General features: G+C 45.8%; 1 protein-coding gene across 8 annotated transcripts in view; it reads left to right on the top strand.

Annotated features, from left to right (window-relative positions):
* ZNF831 (zinc finger protein 831) overlaps positions 1-21,543 on the top strand; it is a 106,973-nt gene that overhangs the window by 44,537 nt on the left and 40,893 nt on the right. For 6 of the 8 annotated variants that reach the window (XR_002141964.2, XR_004619358.1, XM_019795600.2 and 3 more), the window contains exon 4: positions 15,006-15,157. The exons of 1 other annotated variant lie outside the window; for it this stretch is intronic. Coding sequence is in view for 4 of the 7 variants with exons in the window: in XM_019795600.2 (XP_019651159.2) it covers positions 15,006-15,157 (152 nt within the window). In the remaining 3 variants the exon portion in view is untranslated. Of the gene's footprint in view, positions 1-15,005; positions 15,158-15,940; positions 16,793-21,543 lie in introns of all 8 variants that reach the window. One more of the 8 variants, XR_004619359.1, reaches the window with a different exon arrangement.

Raw genomic sequence — 21,543 nt, 5'->3', positions numbered from 1 at the left:
AACCCTGGGATCATGACCTGAGCCAAAGGCAGATGTTTAACCGACTGAGCCACCCAGGGGCCCCGAATCAGCAAGTCTTACTCCAGAGCCCATATGGCAGTTAGCAGCTTGCCCTCTGCTCCCCAGCCGGCGACAGGCATGAGAGTTACCTGGAGTTGCCTGGGTTTTCTTGTGATGGTGAGACACATTCCTCAGGCCTGGGGTGGGGCCTGAGACTGCATTTCTAACAGGCTCCCAGGTGATGCTCAGGGTGCCGGCCCCCGGGAGCACTCTTANTTACCTGGAGTTGCCTGGGTTTTCTTGTGATGGTGAGACACATTCCTCAGGCCTGGGGTGGGGCCTGAGACTCTGCATTTCTAACAGGCTCCCAGGTGATGCTCAGGGTGCCGGCCCCCCGGAGAACTCTTGCAGGAGCTATTCTTCGTGCTGCCCCAAACCACATTTCAGCCTTCCCAAAAGAAGCCCAGCTGTTCATAGCTGAGCTAAAGAAGGGTCACTGCCCATGTGACAGGGACACCCAGCCCTACCGCAAACCCCTGAGCCGTGCAGAGTAGGGGAGGGATGGCTCCTCAGGAAGAATTTGGGTGCTGTTCTCAGATGGAATGAATGCTAGCCACACCAAAGACTAGCTGCTCATGGATTCAAGGAGCACAGGGACGTTGGCAGGTGGCCTTGTGCCCCGTCAGTATGTCACACAGTGGACTGATGTGGAAAAAGCACTAAATTGCATGGAGTGACAGCTGCCAAGCCTGTTTCTGGGCCTCAGTCATGGTCCCAGGGGATGTGGGGGGAGGGACAGGCATGCGTGCTTCACCGACTGCTCCCACCTTCCCAAGACTACATCTTAGCTAATAACAGCAGATCGTCCCATGCACTTATTAGGTGCCAGGAGCCGCACGTGGAGGCCAGAGGGGAAACGTCTCCAAACCAGGCTGGTGGTGCCAGGCTGATGCTCCAGGAGGCCTGGACAGGTGTCTGCAACACCTCCTGGGCCAAGCTTAGCCCAGGTGATAATCTCCTTAGGCCTAACTGTATTGAAAGGTTTTGACTCTTAGTAACCAAATAAATACCAGGAGATTTCACATAAAAATCTGAATTTCTAGCTTGTCTTGAAATATCTGAAGCTCTGGAGAGGCTGGGCCTGTCTTCTTGCATGGCCGTGGCTAGCTGGAGCTGGGTAGTTGCCTCCCCTTTGGGCAGCGCCTGTGCTCTGCGCCTGGCCTCAGTTCCCGACCTCTCCGTGTTGTGTTATATTCGAGTTTGCAGATCTTGGTCTTAACATCTGGCTTTGTGGGAGCCGAAACACTGCCTCCCCCGTCAGCGAGCTTCTCAGCAAGAGCCCATGGGTGGGGAGGTAAGGGAGGGGGCATTGGCACAGGGATAGAAGAAGGAGGGGTCTGAATCCTGGATGAGTTTGAGGCCATTGAGATTTTTATGTCCATGGAGTGTTTATCGGGTGACCATGATTGAGCCATCATTTGTGCCTTTATTGGCTTGTGACTGTCCTTTGAGTTCATTCCAGCTTCCCGGAGTGTCCCACTTGGCATGTGCAGACCTTCTGCCTCCTTGTGCACAGCTCACCTCTGGCTCCTTCTGTAGCCGGCTCCCCCTCGTCTCAGCACAGACAGCAGCACTGCCGGGGGACCTCCCTGACCGCTGTTCCTCAGTGTTCTCCCTCCCATCAGCTCCCTCCCACCATCTGGTTTTATTACCTTCACAGCATGTGGCAGAATTCATGGTTTGTTTTGTTTTGTTTTGTTGAGGCATAGAGTTCATGGTAGCTTGCTTCTTCAATACCAACAGTGGAGAGAGAGTGTGCCTCTGCTGCCTTAAGCCTCTGACCTCGAGATCTTCTTCTGATGGGCTAGCCTGATTAGGTCAGGCCCACCCAGGATAATCCACCTCTTGATTAGAAACTTTAATTGCATCAGCAAAAATACCTTTACCTTTGCCATATTTTGTTAGGTAGGAGCAAGTCGCAGGTTGCACCACACTGAAGAGGAGAGGATTATACAAAGATGTGACTTGCAGGATCACCCTAGGGTGTCTGCCAGAAATGGTTTTCCCTGGCTCACCCACCTGATGGAATTACGGCTGCAATCTGACTTCTCTGACCCAGTGTCTTCCGTCATACCATTCATAGTGAGTGGTTGCTAAGACTTGTCCTTTTAACAAAGGACACACATCTCTGGGGAGGTGTTCAGAAGGGAATATGATGCTGGGCTTAAAAGAGTTCCCTTTAACGGCAGATTTCTTACTAAGCCACTGGTTTGATAGCATATGGGCTGTAAAGATTTGATAAAGGAGTTGACCAATTTGTTTGACTCACACGAGATCTCTGACTCAGTTCATTTTCTGGTGGTGGATGGCATAGTTGGATGGTAGGGCTTCTTGGAGAATGTTCTCTCCATTTCTTTCATATTTAGTCCATCTTCAGAAACGGGTTCGGTGCCCAGTCTAAGGGGCAGTGTTGGGGAAATGCTGAAACATAGGGCCTTGTCTAAAGGGGCTTCGAGTTCCCTGTTCAGGAGGCCATTCACACAACTTGTTTCTTCCCTTTAGTGTATTGAAATCCATCCGTTTCTCACATTGTAACTTATGGCCAATTTATAACAGAAGTTAATAGTAACATGGAATTTGTTGAACATATATTTACTTTGAAGATAACCAAACAGGGAAGCTTTTGAAGTGTCTATCATTTATCTCCCATCCATCCATCCATCCATCCATCCATCCATCCATCCATCCATATCTCTATCTATCTACTCACCCACCTATGTACGTACCATGTACCTAGTTTTCTGTTGCTGCTGTAACAAATTACCAGTTTCATGTAAATTTTGTTCTGAGCAACACCAGTTTATTATTTTATAGTTCTGAAGTTCAGGATTCAATATGTGTCTCCCTGACAAAATCAAGGTGTCAGCAGAGCTGAGCTCCTTCTGGAGACTCCAGTGGACAATCAGTTTCCTGCTCGTTTGGGTGGTTGGCAGAATTTTGCTCCTGGCCAGTGGCTCCTCTTCCGTTTCGCAAACCAGAGAGGGCAGGCTGGGTCCCTTTCACGCTTCACGTCTCTGCTGCTTCTTGCGCGGCCTCACCTGCAGACCCAGTCTTCTGCCTCATCGTTCTTCTCTAAGGGCTCCTGGGGTTAGATTGGGTTTGCCCGGATAATCCAGGAAACCTCCTCTTCGTGGGGACTACGCCCTCGGTCACGTTCGCGAAGTCCCCTTTGTCGGAGATATCACACAGACATAGCTCTGGGGATTAGGACACGGACGTCTTTGAGGGTGGGGGGCATTATTCCACACCGTCTACCTATCTATCCGCGTGTCCACTCACGTGTGTGTGATGTATGTGTGCACGTATGCATCAGTTTATGTATCAGTCTACGCGCTCGCGTGTGTATGTGTGTGTGCATGCGTCTCTCTGTCATTTATCCACCTGTGAGTTCTCTCCTTGAGAAGGAGGCCTGTTTTCTTATTTATGTTCCCATTTCGCTTCAGTTGTCTTCACATTCACCAGAAAATGAAATAATGTAGCAGAGACTCTCCATAGGCCTTAGCTCCCAGCACGTGTGGGGAAACCCGGGTAGCAGAATATCTATTCTCTTTTACTCTTGTTTTGATCACATTTAAAAATGCGGAACAGTTCAGAAAATATGTAACAGACTCCTGGGTAATGATCCAGCATTAGCAAATATTAACATTTTGTCATATTTGTTTCTGAGCCTTTAAAAAAATGAAATAAAATATTACTTTATATTTTATATATAAAGTGTATATTATATATATTATATATATATATACACACATATACATATATGTTATGTAGTTTTACATATTTGGCACTGATTCCATCTGTGTTTCCATACTTTGCAAGTCAGTGTACACGCTAATAACATATACAATTGTTTTCAGTCTTTAAAATGTGTGTATAAATATCATATTGAATTAATCATTCTTCAGGTTGATTTTTTTTTAAAGATTTATTTATTTATTTATTTGACAGAGACAGAGACAGCTAGTGAGAGAGGGAACACAAGCAGGGGGAGTGGGAGAGGAAGAAGCAGGCTCCCAGCGGAGGAGCCTGATGTGGGGCTCGATCCCAGAACGCCGGGATCACGCCCTGAGCCGAAGGCAGACGCCCAACCGCCGTGCCACCCAGGCGCCCCTCTTCAGATTGATTTTTAAACTCAGTATTGTGTCTTTGAAGATCTAGCCATGTTGGTCACATTTATTGATTATAAGTGCTGTAGACTGCTCCTTCCCACGAGTATAACACATCTTATTGTCTATTTCCCTAATTATGAGCATTGAAATTATCTCCCAGTTTTTTTTTTGTTGTTGTTGTTTTTTCCTAATTTGCAGTGAATGAATGCACATACATACCTACCTCCTTAGGCACAATGCAAGAGGTTTTCTCAGAAATACACCCGAAAATGGAATTGCTGGGTTATAAGGTAATCATGTTTTCAACTTCACACATTATTTCTGAATCACCTTCAGAGTGGATGTATCACTTTACATGTCCTCCAGCTGTAAGTGAAAGTTTGCCCTGCTCCCGTATTTCTACTAAGGCTTGTAATGAGCAGATTTGTATGCTGTGCCCATCCAGAATTTGTAAGTTTCGGTATATGTTCTAGGTTTGTGTATGTGCTTTGCCATTACACACACTGCAGATATTTTCCCAAGTCTGTTCTTTTGTCTTTTAAAACCCATTTCTGTATATTTTACCCACATAATTGCAAATGTCTTGTCTCTTTATTCTTTTTTGCATATCAGATCTTACTTCTGGGATTGTTTTCTTCTGTCTGAAGCATGTGTTTTTAGAACTTCTCTAAAAGGAGAAAAATCTCTGTTCTCATTAGTCTGAAAATACATTGATTTCTTCCTTGTTGTTGAAAAATGTTCTTGCTGGGTATACAACGTCAGGCTGACAGTTACTTTCTCTCCATACATCAAAGCTACTCCTGCTCTGTCATTTGGCTTCTATTTTGTGGCGGAAAAGTTAGCAATTAGTGTACTCATCTGTCTTCGGAAGGTCCCTTATCTCTGGCTGCTTTTAAGATCTTCTTTTAATCTTTGGTGTTCCATAGTTTTACTTTGATGTATGCAGATGTAGTTACCATTATTTATTCCATTAGGAATCCACTGGGTTTTTATGATTTGTGGATTGAGGTCTACGTAGAAAATTCTCAGCCATCATTCTTCAGACATTGTCTCTATCCCATTCTCGTTCTTCTCTTTCTGGAACACTGAAATAATGTATCTTAGATCTCTTTTTTATGCATCTTAACCTCTATTTTCAATAACTTTGTCTTTCTGTGCTAAAATCTAGATACTTTGTTCAGATCTGTCCTTAAAATTTTACCGATATTCTCAACCCCCTGAGTTATTCTTTTAAAGCTCTATTAAGGTATATATATATATATTTTAAAGATTTTATTTATTTACTTGACAGAGACAGAGACAGCCAGCGAGAGAGGGAACACAAGCAGGGGGAATGGGAGGGGAAGAAGCAGGCTCATAGCGGAAGAGCCTGATGTGGGGCTCAATCCCATAACACCGGGATCACGCCCTGAGCCGAAGGCAGACGCTTAACTGCTGTGCCACCCAGGCGCCCCTCTATTAAGGTATATTGAACTGTAATGTTATGCATATTTAAAGTATACAATTTAGTAAGCTTGGACATAATGTACACACCTCTGAAACCCATAGCAGCATCACGGTAATATATAAAAAAAAACCCCTCAGATTTCCATGTGTCCTCCCTCCTGCCATCTCCAGGTAGCCACTGATGTGCTTTCTGTAAAGGGAACTGTACAGTAGTTCCCTTTTTCTAGAATTTCGTAGAAATGGAATCACACACTATATGTTCTTTATTGGGGCAGGGAGGCCTGGCTTTTTTTTCACTTTTTTTCCCACTTATGATTATTTTGAGGTTCATCTATGTTGTTGCATATATCAAGAATTCATTCCCCCCTTTTTAAAAAAATATTTATTTATTTTAGAGAGCATGCACGTGGGGGGAGTGCCAGAGGGGGAGAGAGAGAAGCAGAGTTCCCAGTGAGCACGGAGCCCAACACCAGGCTCCATCTCACCACCCTGAGATCATGACCTGAGCCAAAATCAAGAGTCAGTTGCTCAACTGACTGAGCCACCCAGGTGCCCCAATAATTCATTCCTTTTTATTGCTAAGTACTAAGCCATTGGGTTGATATGTCATAATTTGTTGATATATTTACTTGTTGGTAGACATTAATGGTTTGTTTCAGTTTGGGGCTGTTACAAATAAAAACTATGATAAATATCAGTACATAAGTCTTTGCATGGATATAGACTTTATTTTCTAAAATTCGGAGTCAGTTATTTTTGTCGTTGTTCGAGTACAATTAACATACAGTGTTATATTGGTTTCAGGTGTACCAGACAGTGATTCGACTGCTCTGTACATTTCTCAGTGCTCATCACGATAAGTGTGCTCTTCTCCCCCTTCACCTATTTTGCCCATCCCCCACCCGAAATGAACAAACAGAAGAAAAGAGACAAAGGAACAGACTCTGAAATGTATGGAGATACACTTGAAATTCTTTTGAGTAAATGAGAATGCCAAGTCTGGATCATGTAGCAGATGTCAGACCATTTCCCAGAGCGGCTGTATCATTTCATACCCTCTCTAGCGCTGCGTGAGAGTCCCAGCTTCTCCACAATTGGGGCACTTAGCATGGCCGTTCCTTCTACTTAGGCGTGCTAATAAGTGTNACTTAGCATGGCCGTTCCTTCTACTTAGGCGTGCTAATAAGTGTGTAGTGGTGTCCTGCAGCTGGAATTTGCATTTCCCTCATAACTAATGATATGAAGCATCTCTTCATGTGCTCGTTTGCCTTTCATACATCTTCTTTGGTGAAGNTTGTAGTGGTGTCCTGCAGCTGGAATTTGCATTTCCCTCATAACTAATGATATGAAGCATCTCTTCATGTGCTCGTTTGCCTTTCATACATCTTCTTTGGTGAAGTATCTGTTCGAATCTTTTGGCCATTATAAAAATGAGTTGTTTTCTTATTATGGAGTTTTGAAAATTCCTTATACGTGCTTGTTTTAACTCCTCTATCAGATATGGGATTTGTAAATATTTTCTTCCAGTCTGCGCCTTGTTTTCTAACTCTCTTAACAGGGTCTTTTAAACAGCATATATTTGTAATTTTGTTGAAGTCCGATTATCATTCTTTTCTTTGGATTGTGTTTGGTGTCATAACCACAAAATCTTTGCCTAACTCATGGCCACAAAGGTTTCTCCTAGGTTTTCTTCTGAAGTTTTATACTCTTAGGTTTAACATTCCAGCCTCTGATCCATTTTCACCTAATTTTTCTATATCGAGTGATGTAAAGATGAAAGTTGTTGTTTTTGCATGTGGACATATAATTGTGTTGATACCCTTTGTTCATCTGTTTGTCTATTTTGAGCACCACACCATCTTGATCACACAGCCTGACTTTAAGACTTACTATAAAGCTAAAATATCCAGAATGGTATTTGCATCAAAGTAGACAAATAGATCGATGGAACAGAATAGACAGTACAGAAGTAGGCCACTTGTATTTGGCCAATTGGTTTTCACCAAAGGTTCAAAGAAAAGTATAGTCTTTTCAACAGATGGTGCTGGACCTGGCAAATTCCTTCACCAGGAAGCTAAGCAGTTATAGGGTTTATCTGATTTGTTTATCTACTCTCAAGGGATCACTGCTTTCGTTACTTGATGTCTCTTGTCCTGAAAACCAGTGTTTTATACATTTACCTAGTTTTTTCTTTGGGAGAATAAATACAGTTACTGTGAAACCATCTTGGTCAGGAGAAAAAGCCCCAGGACCATGGCAGTGGCCTCTTAATTACCCCCTATTACTGATTTATTGAGTGTTAAGTTTGATTGTTAATGTATATTATGCTTTATTTCCAAAAAGTTCCACTTAATTATTTTTCAAATCTGCTTGATCATTTTTGTGGTCTCTTGCTCTTTAGTCTTCTTTTCTTTATTCAGTTATGATCGACATACATAAAAGCCTGTGCATATTTAATGTATACATCTTGATGAGTTTGAAGGATACACCCCTGAAGCCATCCTCACATATGATGCCCTAAACTTATCTATAATTTCTAGAAATTTCTTCTTTTCTCCTTCTCCTTCTTCCTCTTCCTCCTCCTCTTCCTCTTCCTCTTCCTCGTCTTCCTCGTCTTCCTCGTCTTCTTCTCTTTTTGTAAATCAGAACATTGACCAAAGATCTACCCTCCTACATTGTTAAGTATACATTACGGCATTGTTAACTATATGCACTGTGGTGTCCAGTAGTTCTCTGGAATTCATTCATTTTGCGTAAGTGAAAATTTGTACCCTTTGATCAGCACCTCCTAATTCCCCCTTCCTCTGGTCCCTGGCAACCGCCATCCTCCTTTCTGTTTTTATGTTTGACAGTGTTAGATTTCTGCTATCGTTGGCATCGTGGAGTCTTTGTTCTTCTGTGTCCGGCTTATTCTACTTCTAAGTTCATCTACGTTGCAGCAAATGACAAGATTTCCTTCTTTTTTAAGGCTGAGTAATATTCTGTTGTGTATATACCACATCTTTATCCATTCATCCATCTATGAACATTTGGGTTGATTCCATATTTGGCTATTATAAACAATGTTGCATTGAACATGGGTGTGCAGTTATCCTTTTGAGATCCTAATTTCAGTTTGTTTGTGTGATTCCTGGATCATAGGGTAGTCCTATTTTTAATTTTTTGAGTAACCTCCATACTGTTTTCCATAGTGGACATACCAATGTACATATCCACCAACACAATACAAGGATTTCTTTTTCTCCACCTTCTTGTCAATACTTACTATCTTTTATTTTTATTTTTTTGATAATAGCCATCCTAACAGGTGTGAGGTGATCTTTCATTGTGATTTTGATATGTGCATTTCCCTGATGATCAGTGATGTTGAGCACCTTTTCATGTGTCTGTTGGCCATTTCTATGTCTTCTATGGAGAAATGTCTACTCAGGTCTCTTACTGATTTTTTTTTTAAGTTTTTTTTTTTTTTTGCTATTGAGTTGCCTGAGTTCCTTAGATATTTTGGGTATTAGCCTCTTATCAGATAAATGATTTGCAGGTATTTTCTCTCATTCTGTAGGTTGCCTTTTTATTTTGTTGATGGTTTCCTTTATCGTGCAGAAGCTTTTTAGTTTGACGCAGTCCCAGCTGTTTGTTTTTGCTTTTGTGCCTTTGGTGTCATATCCAAGAAATCACTGCCAAGGCCAATATTGAGAAGCTTTCCCCCTGTGTTTTAAGAGTTTTACAGTTTCAGATCTTATGTTTAAGTCTTTAAACCATTTTGATTTGATTTTTTGTGTATGGTATAAAATAAGGGTCCAATTTCACTGTTTTGCATGTGGATATCCAGTTTTCCCAGTGTCATTTTCTCATTGTGTATTCTTGCCCCTCTTGTTGAAAATCAATTTATAATAAATGTGTGGTTTTATTTCTGGTCTCTCTATTGCTCTCTACTCTGTCCCATTAGTTGGTATGTCTGTTTTTATGCCAGTGCCATAATATTTTTATTACTACAGTTTTGTAATATATTTTAAAATCAATAAGTGTGGTGTTGCCTGCTCTGTTGTTCTTGCTCAAGATTGCTTTGGTTATTGGGAGTCTTTTGTGGTTCCATATGAATTTTAGGGTTGTTTTTTAAAATTTCTGTAATCTTTACTCTTATTCTCAAACTTTTCTAAAAACACACTTAATATTTTACATCTGATAATGCCAACATAGGAAGTCATGGCACATCTGACTCGGTTTTATGTATTATTAGCTCTCACTTGTAGTAACTTATTTCCTTGTTTGTTTTTGGATTTTTGATGGTGAGCTGAGATTTTTGGAACTTTGAGACTTGGGTTGGAGGTGGGTTTCTCCAGGAATGATTTGTTTTGCTTCTGCTAGGTGCCTGAGGGCAGGCACTCGGCACTACTGCAAATAAAATTCTTAGTTTCAGGCTTTTTCGTGTCATGTGTAGTGTGAATTCAGGTTACAAACCCATGAGAAGACTGTCTTATTGTTAGAAAATTAACGGAAGAGACTTTTGCCCCCTTCACTTAGTGATAAGATTGGAGCTTTTCAGTGTCTCCTGGGAAGGTGGTGGGGGTAGGGTGTATTATTTCTAATTCACCTATATGTTGAGGGTCCCTCTGAGGTCTCAGCTTTTGCAGGAGCAGAGGTTGGGTCTTCCACTTGATTTGCACCTGTGATAGATTCTGGGTTTGAGTCCTGCTCCCTGCACCCCACCAGACCATAAAAATGGAAGGTCAAGCTCACTTGGTTTGGCAAATGCTCTCAAAATGAAAATCCTCTTACCTTTTCAGGTTTCAGTTTTCACTTGGTTTTTGAATTTTAAATACAACTTACTTTCTAATCAGAACATCAATACATTTATGTAGAAGTGTTGAACATTTTTATATTTTAATCTGCATTTTTAGTTGTTTTCAGTATAGGGGCGAGTACCGTGGCAGTCAACCAGAGTGACTGGTCAGCTGTACTGTTGGAAATGGACTTCTTTTTCTCATCAAGAAGGTGTATAATTTTGATGTAGTCAAGTGGAGCTGCCTTTTCCTTTATGATTATTCCTTTTTGGTCTTGTCTAAGAGATCTTTCCTTACTCTCAGTCTCCCAGTGTCACAAACACAAAAATATATTCTCTTATGTTCTGTGTATATTAATGTAAGGAAGGGTTTATTTTTACTTTTGTCCATATGGAAAACTAGGGACCATGGGGTAGATTTGACTTTTGACCTATTTTCATATGCCCTTGTGAGCTAGACAGGGTTTTTACATTTTTAAAAGGTTATATATGTAAAGAATATGTGGTAGAGATGATATGTGGCCTACAAAATCTAGAATATTTATTATCTGGACCTTTATACGAAAAGCTTGCAGACCCCTAGATTAATTTACTTTTTTTTCCCTCACTAACTTGCTGTATTTTAACTTCCCATTTATACCTGGAGTTTATTTCTGGGTCCTCCACTTGATTTCATTTGTCTCGTCGCTGTTGCCAACTTCAAATACCACACTGTAATGAAAATGGCTGTTTTCATTAATGAAAGTACATGAGCTAAAGGAGAGGGATTAGAAAATGCAGGATCCATTTTCAGAGTGGAAATGGAAAAATGTAGAAAATTCATACTTGGATGCCTAATTGCCCTGACATTAACTAGAGGCATAGAGATTCAGAGTGCCCACAGACTGCGCCTCTGCTGTGCCCAGAGCAAGCACTGGACCATGGAATTGGATTTTATTGATTAATTTGTAACTGTGTACAGTGCTGTATGAAGCATGAAACGCTTGTTCTAGGAAGCTTCTGACAAATGGAACAATGAGTTGTGAAGTCTCAAGTGGATCAGAATGAGCGAGGAAGAGATTGGGGGTCACATGGGAGAAGTGTGCACGGTAAACCCTAAAATATATTAATCATTGAAAGTCAGGGAAGGAGAGAAAACCAGGCCCTGAGAATAAAAGTTTTCCTTCTGAAGCAGATGTTTGTCTGTCTGAGGTCCATGTCTGCTCACTTCAGTCATGACGTGGTTTACCTGTTCAGTGAGGCATAGCACTCTCAGGGATGATGGCACAATCTCTGAGGTGAGGTGGAGACCACGTAAGAGGGATGGTGGCTGCCACCACACCCGGCTGAGACATTTGTCACATTCACCAAGGTACCAGAGGCTTTGACCACCGTCCTACAACCTGCTTAGTGGGATCCTGAAGGTCTGTACGCCTCCACTCTGCTTACTTGTGCTTTCTTATTCCCTGTAGGATCAAATGGGAGGAACAGTATGACAGCACATGTTTTTTCCCCCCAGAGTAAGCATGTTTGAAAGGGCCCGACCCTGTCCTTGGATCCACCTTCCTTCCCTCAGACTTGGCTGATAAAAGGAGCAGTGAATGTATGTGGGGTGGGGAGGGCACGGCTGGAGTAGGCAGGGTGGCAGGTGGCTTTCTGCCAGCCTCAAGATACATGACAAAAACTTCACCCTACCTGCTTTGGAGAGTTTCTCACTGAACTCTAGTTAAAACCAGTGTCTCCTGAGTTCTTGACCTTGGCCAGCTAATCACTGGTGTCTCCGCTGGAGCTGATGTGGGGTAAGAAGGCTTTTTTCTGATCAGTTTTCCATGAGTCTCATCAACAAAAACATTGTGCTGATCTTACGTGAGTGTCAATAACACAGGCTCTTAAAGGAAGACCTCTGGAGAGAGGCGGAGAGCACAGGGGGTACACTGAGGGTAGGAGTTCAATTTAAAATCTGGGCTTTAAATAGCAGTTTATTAAAAACCCTGTGAACCACTCTACAAGTCAGCTCACAGCAAATTAGACATAAGTACAGACACCTAGATCGATTGTAAAGATAACCTCCAGTACAGCCACAGTGAGAAAAAGAATGGCTCTTGTGGGACGATGTCATGCACAAAAGCGACAGGACCTATTTATAAGGGTCCTTGCATATCTGAGGGTGTTTGTCAGACATACTTGAGTGAGCGTCTCTTGGGGACATAGGCCAATGGGAGTCAGAGGAGAAGGGAAACACTAGAATCATGTGTCTGGGGTTGGGCTCTCCAGAAGCAGAGCCTGAGATGGGCATTCCTGGACAGGTGATTTGCAGAGGGAGGCCTCTCAGGAGTGAGGGAAGCAGACCAGGGCATGGGAAGGACTAAGCAAGATTTGGCATTGAGTATCCAGTCCTGTCTGATCCTGTGGAAAGGTCTGGAGTGTGCGATGCACCAGAGATTATCCTGCTCAGAGAGAAAGGGCCTAAGCTGTCACCCCCTGCAACAGTCAGTCAGCAGCTAAAGGTCCTTCCTCGGAGATGTACAAGCTCTCCCAGGCCTCTTCAGGCAAGATGGCTCCCGTCAGCCAAGGGCAGCCCTCTTGAGAAAGGGGTAAATACGAGGCATTAGCAGTCAACACCCCAGCATCTGGAACACAACATGCAGCTGGGTAAAGTGCTTGAGACGGCTCTTCCTGGCGTCTGCTGACCTACAGGAGGCCTCCTTTGCCTGGTGATGGCGACAGACTTGCCTCCTCTGTCGCACCCTCGTGTTCCTGCCCCGAAGTTGATGCCCTGGGAGGGGCTGCATGCGGAATGTTGTGAGAGGACCCAGGAGAGGGAGCAACAGACCCTGTCCATGACCGAACAAACTGTTGTTTGAAGGCAAAGCCAAGATCTACTTGGGCTCCCCCAAGGGCACAAGGGCCCAGATTCCACCTTCTGAGACCTGAATTCAGGGGCCGGGACTCTCCCACAGTCTCCTAGAGGTTTTCATTGAGTAGAGTCCGTCACTAGGCTGTTTTCCAAAAGCAAAACCTCCCAGCAGTTCAAACTGTGCCATTCTGAACACCTGCAAGCTTGTGGCAGTCACCCACTGACTTGGGGTAAAGGTGACCAGCAGCACATAGAGAAGAATTCTCCCCGAACCCCCCACCCCCCTCCTCCCTTTGTCTCTACACTTTGAAATCACTCTCCGCCCAGGCCCAGCAGGAGCCCTGACTGGTTCAGGGGCTTGTGATTAGCTCCCTACCCCAGCTCAGATAGCTCTTTCAGGAACCTGTGGACTTGACAAGCAGGGACCCCTGGGGAATGACAGCTCCTGCCCAAGGCCAGGGAGGCAGCAGGGCCATGTGAGCGGAGCCTCTCCCAAACACGGACTCCAGGAAAGATGAACAAAAAGTCACTCTCTCATTATTTTGATGCCGTAAAAATCAGTGCCTAAGAGAATACAGCGTTCTGCAGATCTTATTTAAAATTCTGTGAGCAGCCCTGGCGATTCCAGGGGACAGCAGCTGGAGGCTGGCGGTAGCTCAGACAAATGAGAAAGGAAAATGGCCAAGCAGGTCACCTCACCTTCCCCCCAGGGTGAAGAGCGTCTGGGAGTAGAATTCTTGTAAACTGAGGCTTGTAAAAGAAAGGGCGTTCTCGTGGCTTGACTGGGCAGAGAGAAGCAGCACAGAGGTCTCCAAAGAGCTGACCGCTGATGGCGGCCTGTCGCAAAATGGTGCAGAGCACTGGATCCAGGGTCTGGCTGCATTTGGCTACACGGTCTTGTGCGTCTTAGGGCTGCTCTGCGTCGTGGTGCTTTTGCCTGCAACACGGTGGCACTGGCGCAGCTGGCTGGTCTGTTTTTGGTTGCACGTTTGGTTGCATATCCTAATAAATGCATAATTGTTTACTCAGAAATTACACACACGTTCTCCTCTACTGATGTGTTATGTATATTATAAAGGGCATTCAGCAACAGATACAAGAAAGTCCAGAAGAAAAATATAAATACAAGCTCCAGTATTTTCTTTCCCAACTTTGCCATGCCCTCCCCCTGGGATGTGAATGCTGTTTTGGAGATTAGACCAGATGTTCCGAAACGGCTTCTCTAGATGGAAAGTCTACGGTGCCCATTTTTTCAGAGTAGACCTTCTAAGCCTACGGTGTCCAGTACGTAGCCACTGATCACACACGGCTATTTAAATTCATTAAAATGAAATAAAGTAAACCCCAGTTCCTCAAAAACACTAACTACGTGTCAAATGCTCAGGAGCCGCACGTGGTCAGTGCAGATTGTGGAACGTTCCCGTTATTGCTGTTGTACGGAGCTGCGTTTTATTAAGTAATCAGGACTGTGTGATTCAGGATTTAATGACAGCCAGTAGCTTTTAGAAAGCACGCACTGTGCGCGAAGTAACAGAGAAAGCCCTTGATGCACGCCACCTCGTGTGGTCCCTCCAGCAGCCTCACAAGTTAGGTCCCACTCTTGTCTCCATGTCCTAGAGGGGAAAAGGAGGACAGGAAGGATAAGGAGTTTCTAGGCTGACCCCTCAGGGGCTCGGGGTTATTGTCTGAGCGTTGCCTTCGTAAATGTGTGTGTGGGCCTCCGGGCATCTATCGTCAGGGCGGGCTACTGCACACCTGCTTCTCTGTCCCGCAGGTACAAAGGGACCTTCTTACAGAGCCGCGTTCAGCTCAGAGGGAGCAGACCTCGCAGACCACTCAGGGTGCTGAGAAAAGACCGCCACCTCCCCCCACTCGAGGGGCTGGGCCCACGCGGGACCCGCAGGCAGCCTCCTTCAGAAATGGCAGGTAATGTTCTCGGAGGTGAATCCAAACTGGGCACAAAGGCGCCGGGCCCCTCATAGAGGCTGGGGATGCGGATGGGTGGGAGCCAGCTGTCCTTGCCGTCGGGAGCCTGACGGGATTATGACAAAGGTGTGACATCTGTGAGACGGTCAGCGTGACCCCAAACTAGTGGGGAGAATANGCGCCGGGCCCCTCATAGAGGCTGGGGATGCGGATGGGTGGGAGCCAGCTGTCCTTGCCGTCGGGAGCCTGATGGGATTATGACAAAGGTGTGACATCTGTGAGACAGTCAGCGTGACCCCAAACTAGTGGGGAGAATATGGGCGACAATATGGGGAAGTCAGGACACATCCTTCAGTCCTGGCCACGTGTGCTGGGCCATGTGCTGGGCCCTGTGCCGGGTACAGATTTCCTCCAGGACCTCGGGAACAGGAGTCAGAACTCTTGGTGCCTCCGCTCTCCCCCATCTTTATAAAGGAGGTTCACTTGATTCTTTCCACAGGGCCATGACAAGGCTGCAGTGGGTCAGTGAGGGGCCTGAGGGTCAGTGTCGGAATAGAAAGATGGGCAGTTAGTGCGCGTGGGAGCTGCAGGGAGCGTTGCTTACATGGACGGCGTCAGAGGTGCATGCTTCGTCATGCTCAGAAATAAATCAAGGATGAACTAGTGCAGAGCGCTTCCTGGAAAAAGGACTATTTTCAGCTGTAATCACTGGGCAACCAGGGCAAATTGCTGCACTTCTCCAGACCTCCATTCTCTCCCTCCGTCTCTCCCCCTCCCCGGCAGCGGCAGCGATGGGCCCAGCCTGAGCCTCATTTGCAAGGTGTTGACTGGGAAAAATGAAGAGCATCTGTGGAAAGGCTACAGGGTCCCATCTGGCCAGCGGTGACTGAATTACCATCCTTTTGTGGCTGATTATTGTCTGTTTGGCTCAAGGGCTGACCCTGGGCTGTGTCTGATGGCTGAGGTTTGGGTCCCCGGGGACAGTTGGCTGGGGCGACTCCCCCTCCACCTTTGTGTAGCTGCAGTGCCCCCTGCAGCAGATGGCTCTTCCCTGCCCCCTCCCCACCACCCCAAACCCTCTCCTGTAGGCAGGGACAAGGATTTGTCTTTTGTTTCTCTGCGAGAATTTAAATCAAGGTAAGTATTTGCTCTGTGGGTTGGCCAGGAAAAGCATTGTCTTTGCTAGGACCTCGGAGGTTTCAGATGGTGTGGGGGAGGCTGGGGTGAGGTAGGGGGTGGTAGCCCAAAGGCCCAGGGAGCCCAGCTGATCCTTTCTTCACTTCTGAGGCCCACATCCTCAACTCCATGACTTTCCTCCTTCTCAAATAGATACAGCCAAGGGAACTGCCCGAGGGGTTGCTTGGGGATACCCACCCCCCAAACAGAACCAACTGGAATGCTGCCAGTTGTCCCAAATGGCAGAACCTTCTCACCAGCTCTCTTCCTACTGCCTTAAAGGGGCTGAATCAGGCTGCTGCTGGAAGCTCCCAGCTGCCACGTTTATATTCCTGAGCATTGTGCTGTGCGCTCAAGAGGAGAGAAATAATCCCTCTGTGGTACAAGGTGAAGACGGACCAGTGGACTAGCTTTTCACCCTTTGTGCAATCACATGGGGGATGACAGATGACACAGCAGGTCAGTTAGCTGCCCCCTCGGGATCTGTGTCTGCACGGCGAGGCTGTTGGTAAAGGTTTTACCTGCCCAGTGGCTCAATGTGCGCGTCAGGCAAGCTGCTGTACGGGGCAGGCACGGCGAGCCTCTCCAGCGGATGATGGATGTTGAGTGTTTCTGTCTGCTGAGCGTGATAAGCATACCTGCATAAAAACGGGCAGGGGCTGAGTGCCAACTGGTGTGGGGTTTCTGTGGTTGGCAGAAGACAAGGTCAGTGTTGGCAGAAGGACCCAAAGGGGGAGTTTTCTCGAGAGACATAGGGCTTCGTCTGGAAATGCAGTTGTAGGGAGATTAAAACAGAGGCTTGCTGGACTGGGGACTGGTGAGTAGGAGCTCAGGGGCAAGAATGCAGAGCTCTGGAGAGGCAGCTGGAGCCCAGATGGGCTAGTGTGCACTGGGGCCAGTGGGGACCAGGGGTAGCCACTGAAGCTGGTGCCCCACTTGGCTACCGCCTGTGCTAGTTTGCTATGGCTGCGGAAGAGATTGCCACAAACTCGGTTTAAAACAACCAAAGTTAGTTTTCTCACGGTTATGGAGGCCAGTTTCCTCACACTCTCTCCGAAAGCTTCAGGGAAGGAGGCTTCCTGCCTCTTCTAGCTTTTTGTGGCTCTGGGCGTCCCCTAGCTTGTGGCTGCCTCTCTCCAGCTCCTGCCTCCTTCTGCACATGAACTTCTCTGTGTATTTCTGTGAATAAAATCTCCCCCTCTTTTCCCTTATAAGTATACTTGTCATTGGATTTAGGGCTGATCCTAAATCCAGGCTGATCTCATTTTCAGAGTCTTAATTTAATGACCTCTGCAAAGATTCTTTGTCCAAGAAAGGCCACAGCCACGGGTTGTGCAAGCTAGGACTTGGACGTATCATTTTGGGGGTCACAGTTCAATCACTGCATCACTTCTACAATTTTCCCCTCTCTGTGAACCAACAGAAGTGACCTAAAAACACGTTTCTAAGCGAGAAAAGCAGGGGCACACACGGACATTCAGTGTTCAGCGAGGCACATTGTCTGTGCTCTTACTGTGTGCACAGTTCGGGTGGGACAGTTCTGTTCGAAACCAAACCAATACATAATCATTAAGACGGAGTCAACCAGCCCACCACCAGCAGGACATATTCCACACTTGGGGGAAGAGTCGTCCAGTAGCTCCGAGTAACATCAATACCAGGATGCGTGTGTTGGGCTAGGGGACCCATTAACTTCTTTTTAGGGAGAAGCCCAGAGGCAGGAGGGCTGCGTAGGGCGTGGGCAGGCCCTCCAGGTATGGCTGTGTGGATTATGCTCACGGGCCCAAGGTCCAGTTCCCACCCGGTTTGTTCAGCCTTGCCCTCTGACTATGGTGCTGTCACCCCAAAGCACGGGAGCCCCATCTCCCCTCTCCTTCCCTGCCGCAGCCCGCCGGTAGAAGTGGGTGCCTCTTCCTAATGTGCACAGGGGCTCCTGTGTGAGCAGAGACACCAGGTGGGAAGCCTCTGACCTGCCACTGTCCTTTGCACCCCCTTCTTCCCTTTGAAAACTTCTCTTGGCCTGGGGGGTGTGTGGTCCTGCTCTCACCTTTGTGGACTTATGGAGGGGATCTGGAGACCCCCTCCATGTTGGGTGAAATCCTGCTTCTGTCTACTTCTTATCTCAGCAGCAGCTTTTCATACCAAAGCCCCAGAGCAAACTGGGGCACAGTGAATGGTGGATAAAAACAGACCCAAACAAAGAAACAAAAAGAATCAGAAACACAGTCTGAGTGTGGAGCGAAGACAGGAGAGGCCGTCCATAGTTCCAATGCCCCCGGGATGTGGCCCCACACGGGGTATTATAATGCCCCAGCAACAGCCCAAGTGTTGACAGATGTCTCTGCTTTTGTGTTTATTATTTGAGAAGCAGATTGAGCCAGAGGCCTGGGTCACTGGTGCCCATTTTCAAAGGGCTCCCTCGCCCACAATTAGGAAGAACATGGAGGATGTCCATTAAGAGCAGGTGTGAGCCTGCGGGATGTGGGCTAAGCATTGGCCCAGGGAGTATTAATCACCCCCTCTCCCTTATTGAAGTGTCAGAGTGGGAATAGGGCCGGCTGGTTGGATAAACCAGCCAGCCCAGGGTGGACAGGTCATGATGGACACCGCATCGGAGGGTGGTAGAGTGCATTAAAATAAATACCTCCTGGAAATCAAAGGGGTTCGGGGATTTTATTGCCACCACTTGCCCATACCAATATTTCACAGTGGAGTGACAGGCACTCTGAGTGTCGGGTGTTTGAAGACAAAAGTGCCGTTACTTCAAAGGAACCCAAGGATGGGCCTCGGTCACCCACCATCTTTACAAACAGCTTTCTTGTATCATTTGACCTGGCAGGTCCTGCATGGAGAGATCAGGGCTGGCTTCTGAGTGAAGGAGCTGACCTCGCCACGTCTGTGTGTGTGTGTGTGTGTGTGCACGCGCACCTGGGCACAAGTGTGCTTGTGAATGCATGCAGCTGTATCTTTTTTGCTGGGGGTGTGTGTGGAGGGGAGGACCTGTTTTCCACAGCAGGACAATGATGGAGTCATCTATATTGAGTGACCTGAGGGGCTGTAACTTTGGGGGAACTTGACGAAATGCAACAAAGAAATTGAGAGTGGTCTTTGGGGGGAGCATCCCCATTAAAAGATAGGGAAAACCTTCGGCCCTGATCCTTATAAGTCAGCTAGAATCAGTAACACCTCTCCAAATAAATAGGCATGAATACATGTGTCTGGGGGCGAAAAGAAGGTATCATAACCGAGTCTTTGTCCTCTTCAGTTTTGGTGAATCTTCCTGTCAACAATTTATAAAGATGAGAGGAAGAGGATGTTTCTGAAAAATATTTTTTAAAAGGATGCTTAATTTCCCTCTTCTTTAAACTATTCTGATAGCTTGGTACTAATCATTGCAATTAACAGATGGCTTGGCAGTGAAGTCATCTGCAAGCAGAAGGCCAGAAGAGTTAGGAAGGATAAAGACCTAATTTATAAGATTTCAGAGTGATTGGAGTCTTTGAGACTCTCCTGAGAACTTAGTCTGTTTTTAAACCTGAATCCAGTGGTCCAGCCCATCCAAGTTTCCAGCAAGAGGGTAGGGGAATCTAGAAGTCTCTTTTTAAATATCAAGTAGCAGTGAATTCCCAGTAGCAGCGGTGACTGTCCATCGGCAGGAGTGTTGCTGTTTCGGAGAACTTCCTTGCTCATTGCCATGCGCAGGGTCGCGGTGGAGGTATGGTATTAGGTGGCTTTAATCTCAGAAGCTCGAGAGTCCTCATCGAAGAGATTCGTAAAAAGATGCTTTTTAAGATATCAAGTCATTGAATATCCCAAGAAGAGCGCACATCTACTTGAGGGAAGACCTTTTAATCCAAATTTTCTTTATGGGACACCCCAGTCCAAGGTTGCGGGGAGGCAATGAATGCCACAGGATGAGAACATTCTCCAGTAGACTGACTGCTTATAAACTTAGACCCCTTTTATTTTTTTTTTTATTTTTTTTAAAGATTTTATTGTTTATTTGACAGAGATAGAGACAGCCAGCGAGAGAGGGAACACAAGCAGGGGGAGTGGGAGAGGAAGAGGCAGGCTCATAGCNTGAGGGAAGACCTTTTAATCCAAATTTTCTTTATGGGACACCCCAGTCCAAGGTTGCGGGGAGGCAATGAATGCCACAGGATGAGAACATTCTCCAGTAGACTGACTGCTTATAAACTTAGACCCCTTTTAAACACCACGTTCTCTCTGTCTCTCTCTCTCTCAGCATTAGCTTTCATTTCTGCCCTTCAGATTAATTTTCACAATATAATGTGAATTGATTGCCAAGTGAAACCACAAATCATGCTCAGTCCATGGAATTTCATGAAGTTGATGGAAGTGAGCACTGCATTGATTGAAACTCATTGACAGACTGACTGACTAGGTCAGTCTGACTAGGTGACAAATAGATGAGAGAAATCTGAGGAGGCTAATTCCAAGAGAGTGAGGTGCATATTGGAGAGTTAGGAGAAGCCCCTTGGGAAAATTGAGGAGGCCCTATAATACTGGGGAGGGGGAGTCCCTCTTGATCTTCCTATGAGAGTAAATGTAAACTGAAGAATAGCTCACAGAATAGCTCTACAATTTTGTGTAAAAATGTACTCTGCCCCCATCAGCACCGGATAAACCTCTGTTGATTTCAACAATTAGCTCACAGTTTGCCAGGAAGGCTCATTTTTATTTTATCTTTGTTGGTTTACCAGCTTACTTTTGCAGCTTTTGGTTTCAAGATAAATTTTCAGAGTCCTTAATTCCCCACTATTTACTGTGAAATTTTGGTCCCCATGGTGAATGGATTCGTTTTAGGTGGCCTTTCCCCAGTGGCAGTGATCTCCGTTAATAAGGGCCCTGTTTACCAAGCTGGTGGGTCATCTCTGCCTTTGCACCCGTGCCTAGCACTGTGTCAGTGAACAACTGAGCAAACAGAAGGAAGTCACCTTGAAACTCAGCCCAGTTGAAAGGGTGATCAGAACCAACCCAGAGGCTTCTTGGAGAATGAAGGAAGGGGCAGGCGACTGGTGGGTTTCATTTCTGATTGTGTTTTGGAGAGGCATCTACAACAGAAGGGTCCAGTGGGTGTCCAGTTTGGATGGCAGTGCACTAAGCAGCATAAAAGAAACCTTTTCATCTAAAACTCCCCTCTCCCCCTACCCTTGCTGGACGCAGTTTTGTGGCACCGCCATCTTCAA

Source organism: Ailuropoda melanoleuca, chromosome 13, assembly GCF_002007445.2.
Source record: "Ailuropoda melanoleuca isolate Jingjing chromosome 13, ASM200744v2, whole genome shotgun sequence".
Classification (NCBI taxonomy): domain Eukaryota; kingdom Metazoa; phylum Chordata; class Mammalia; order Carnivora; family Ursidae; genus Ailuropoda; species Ailuropoda melanoleuca.
This window is presented reverse-complemented; position numbering and strand designations above follow the sequence as displayed.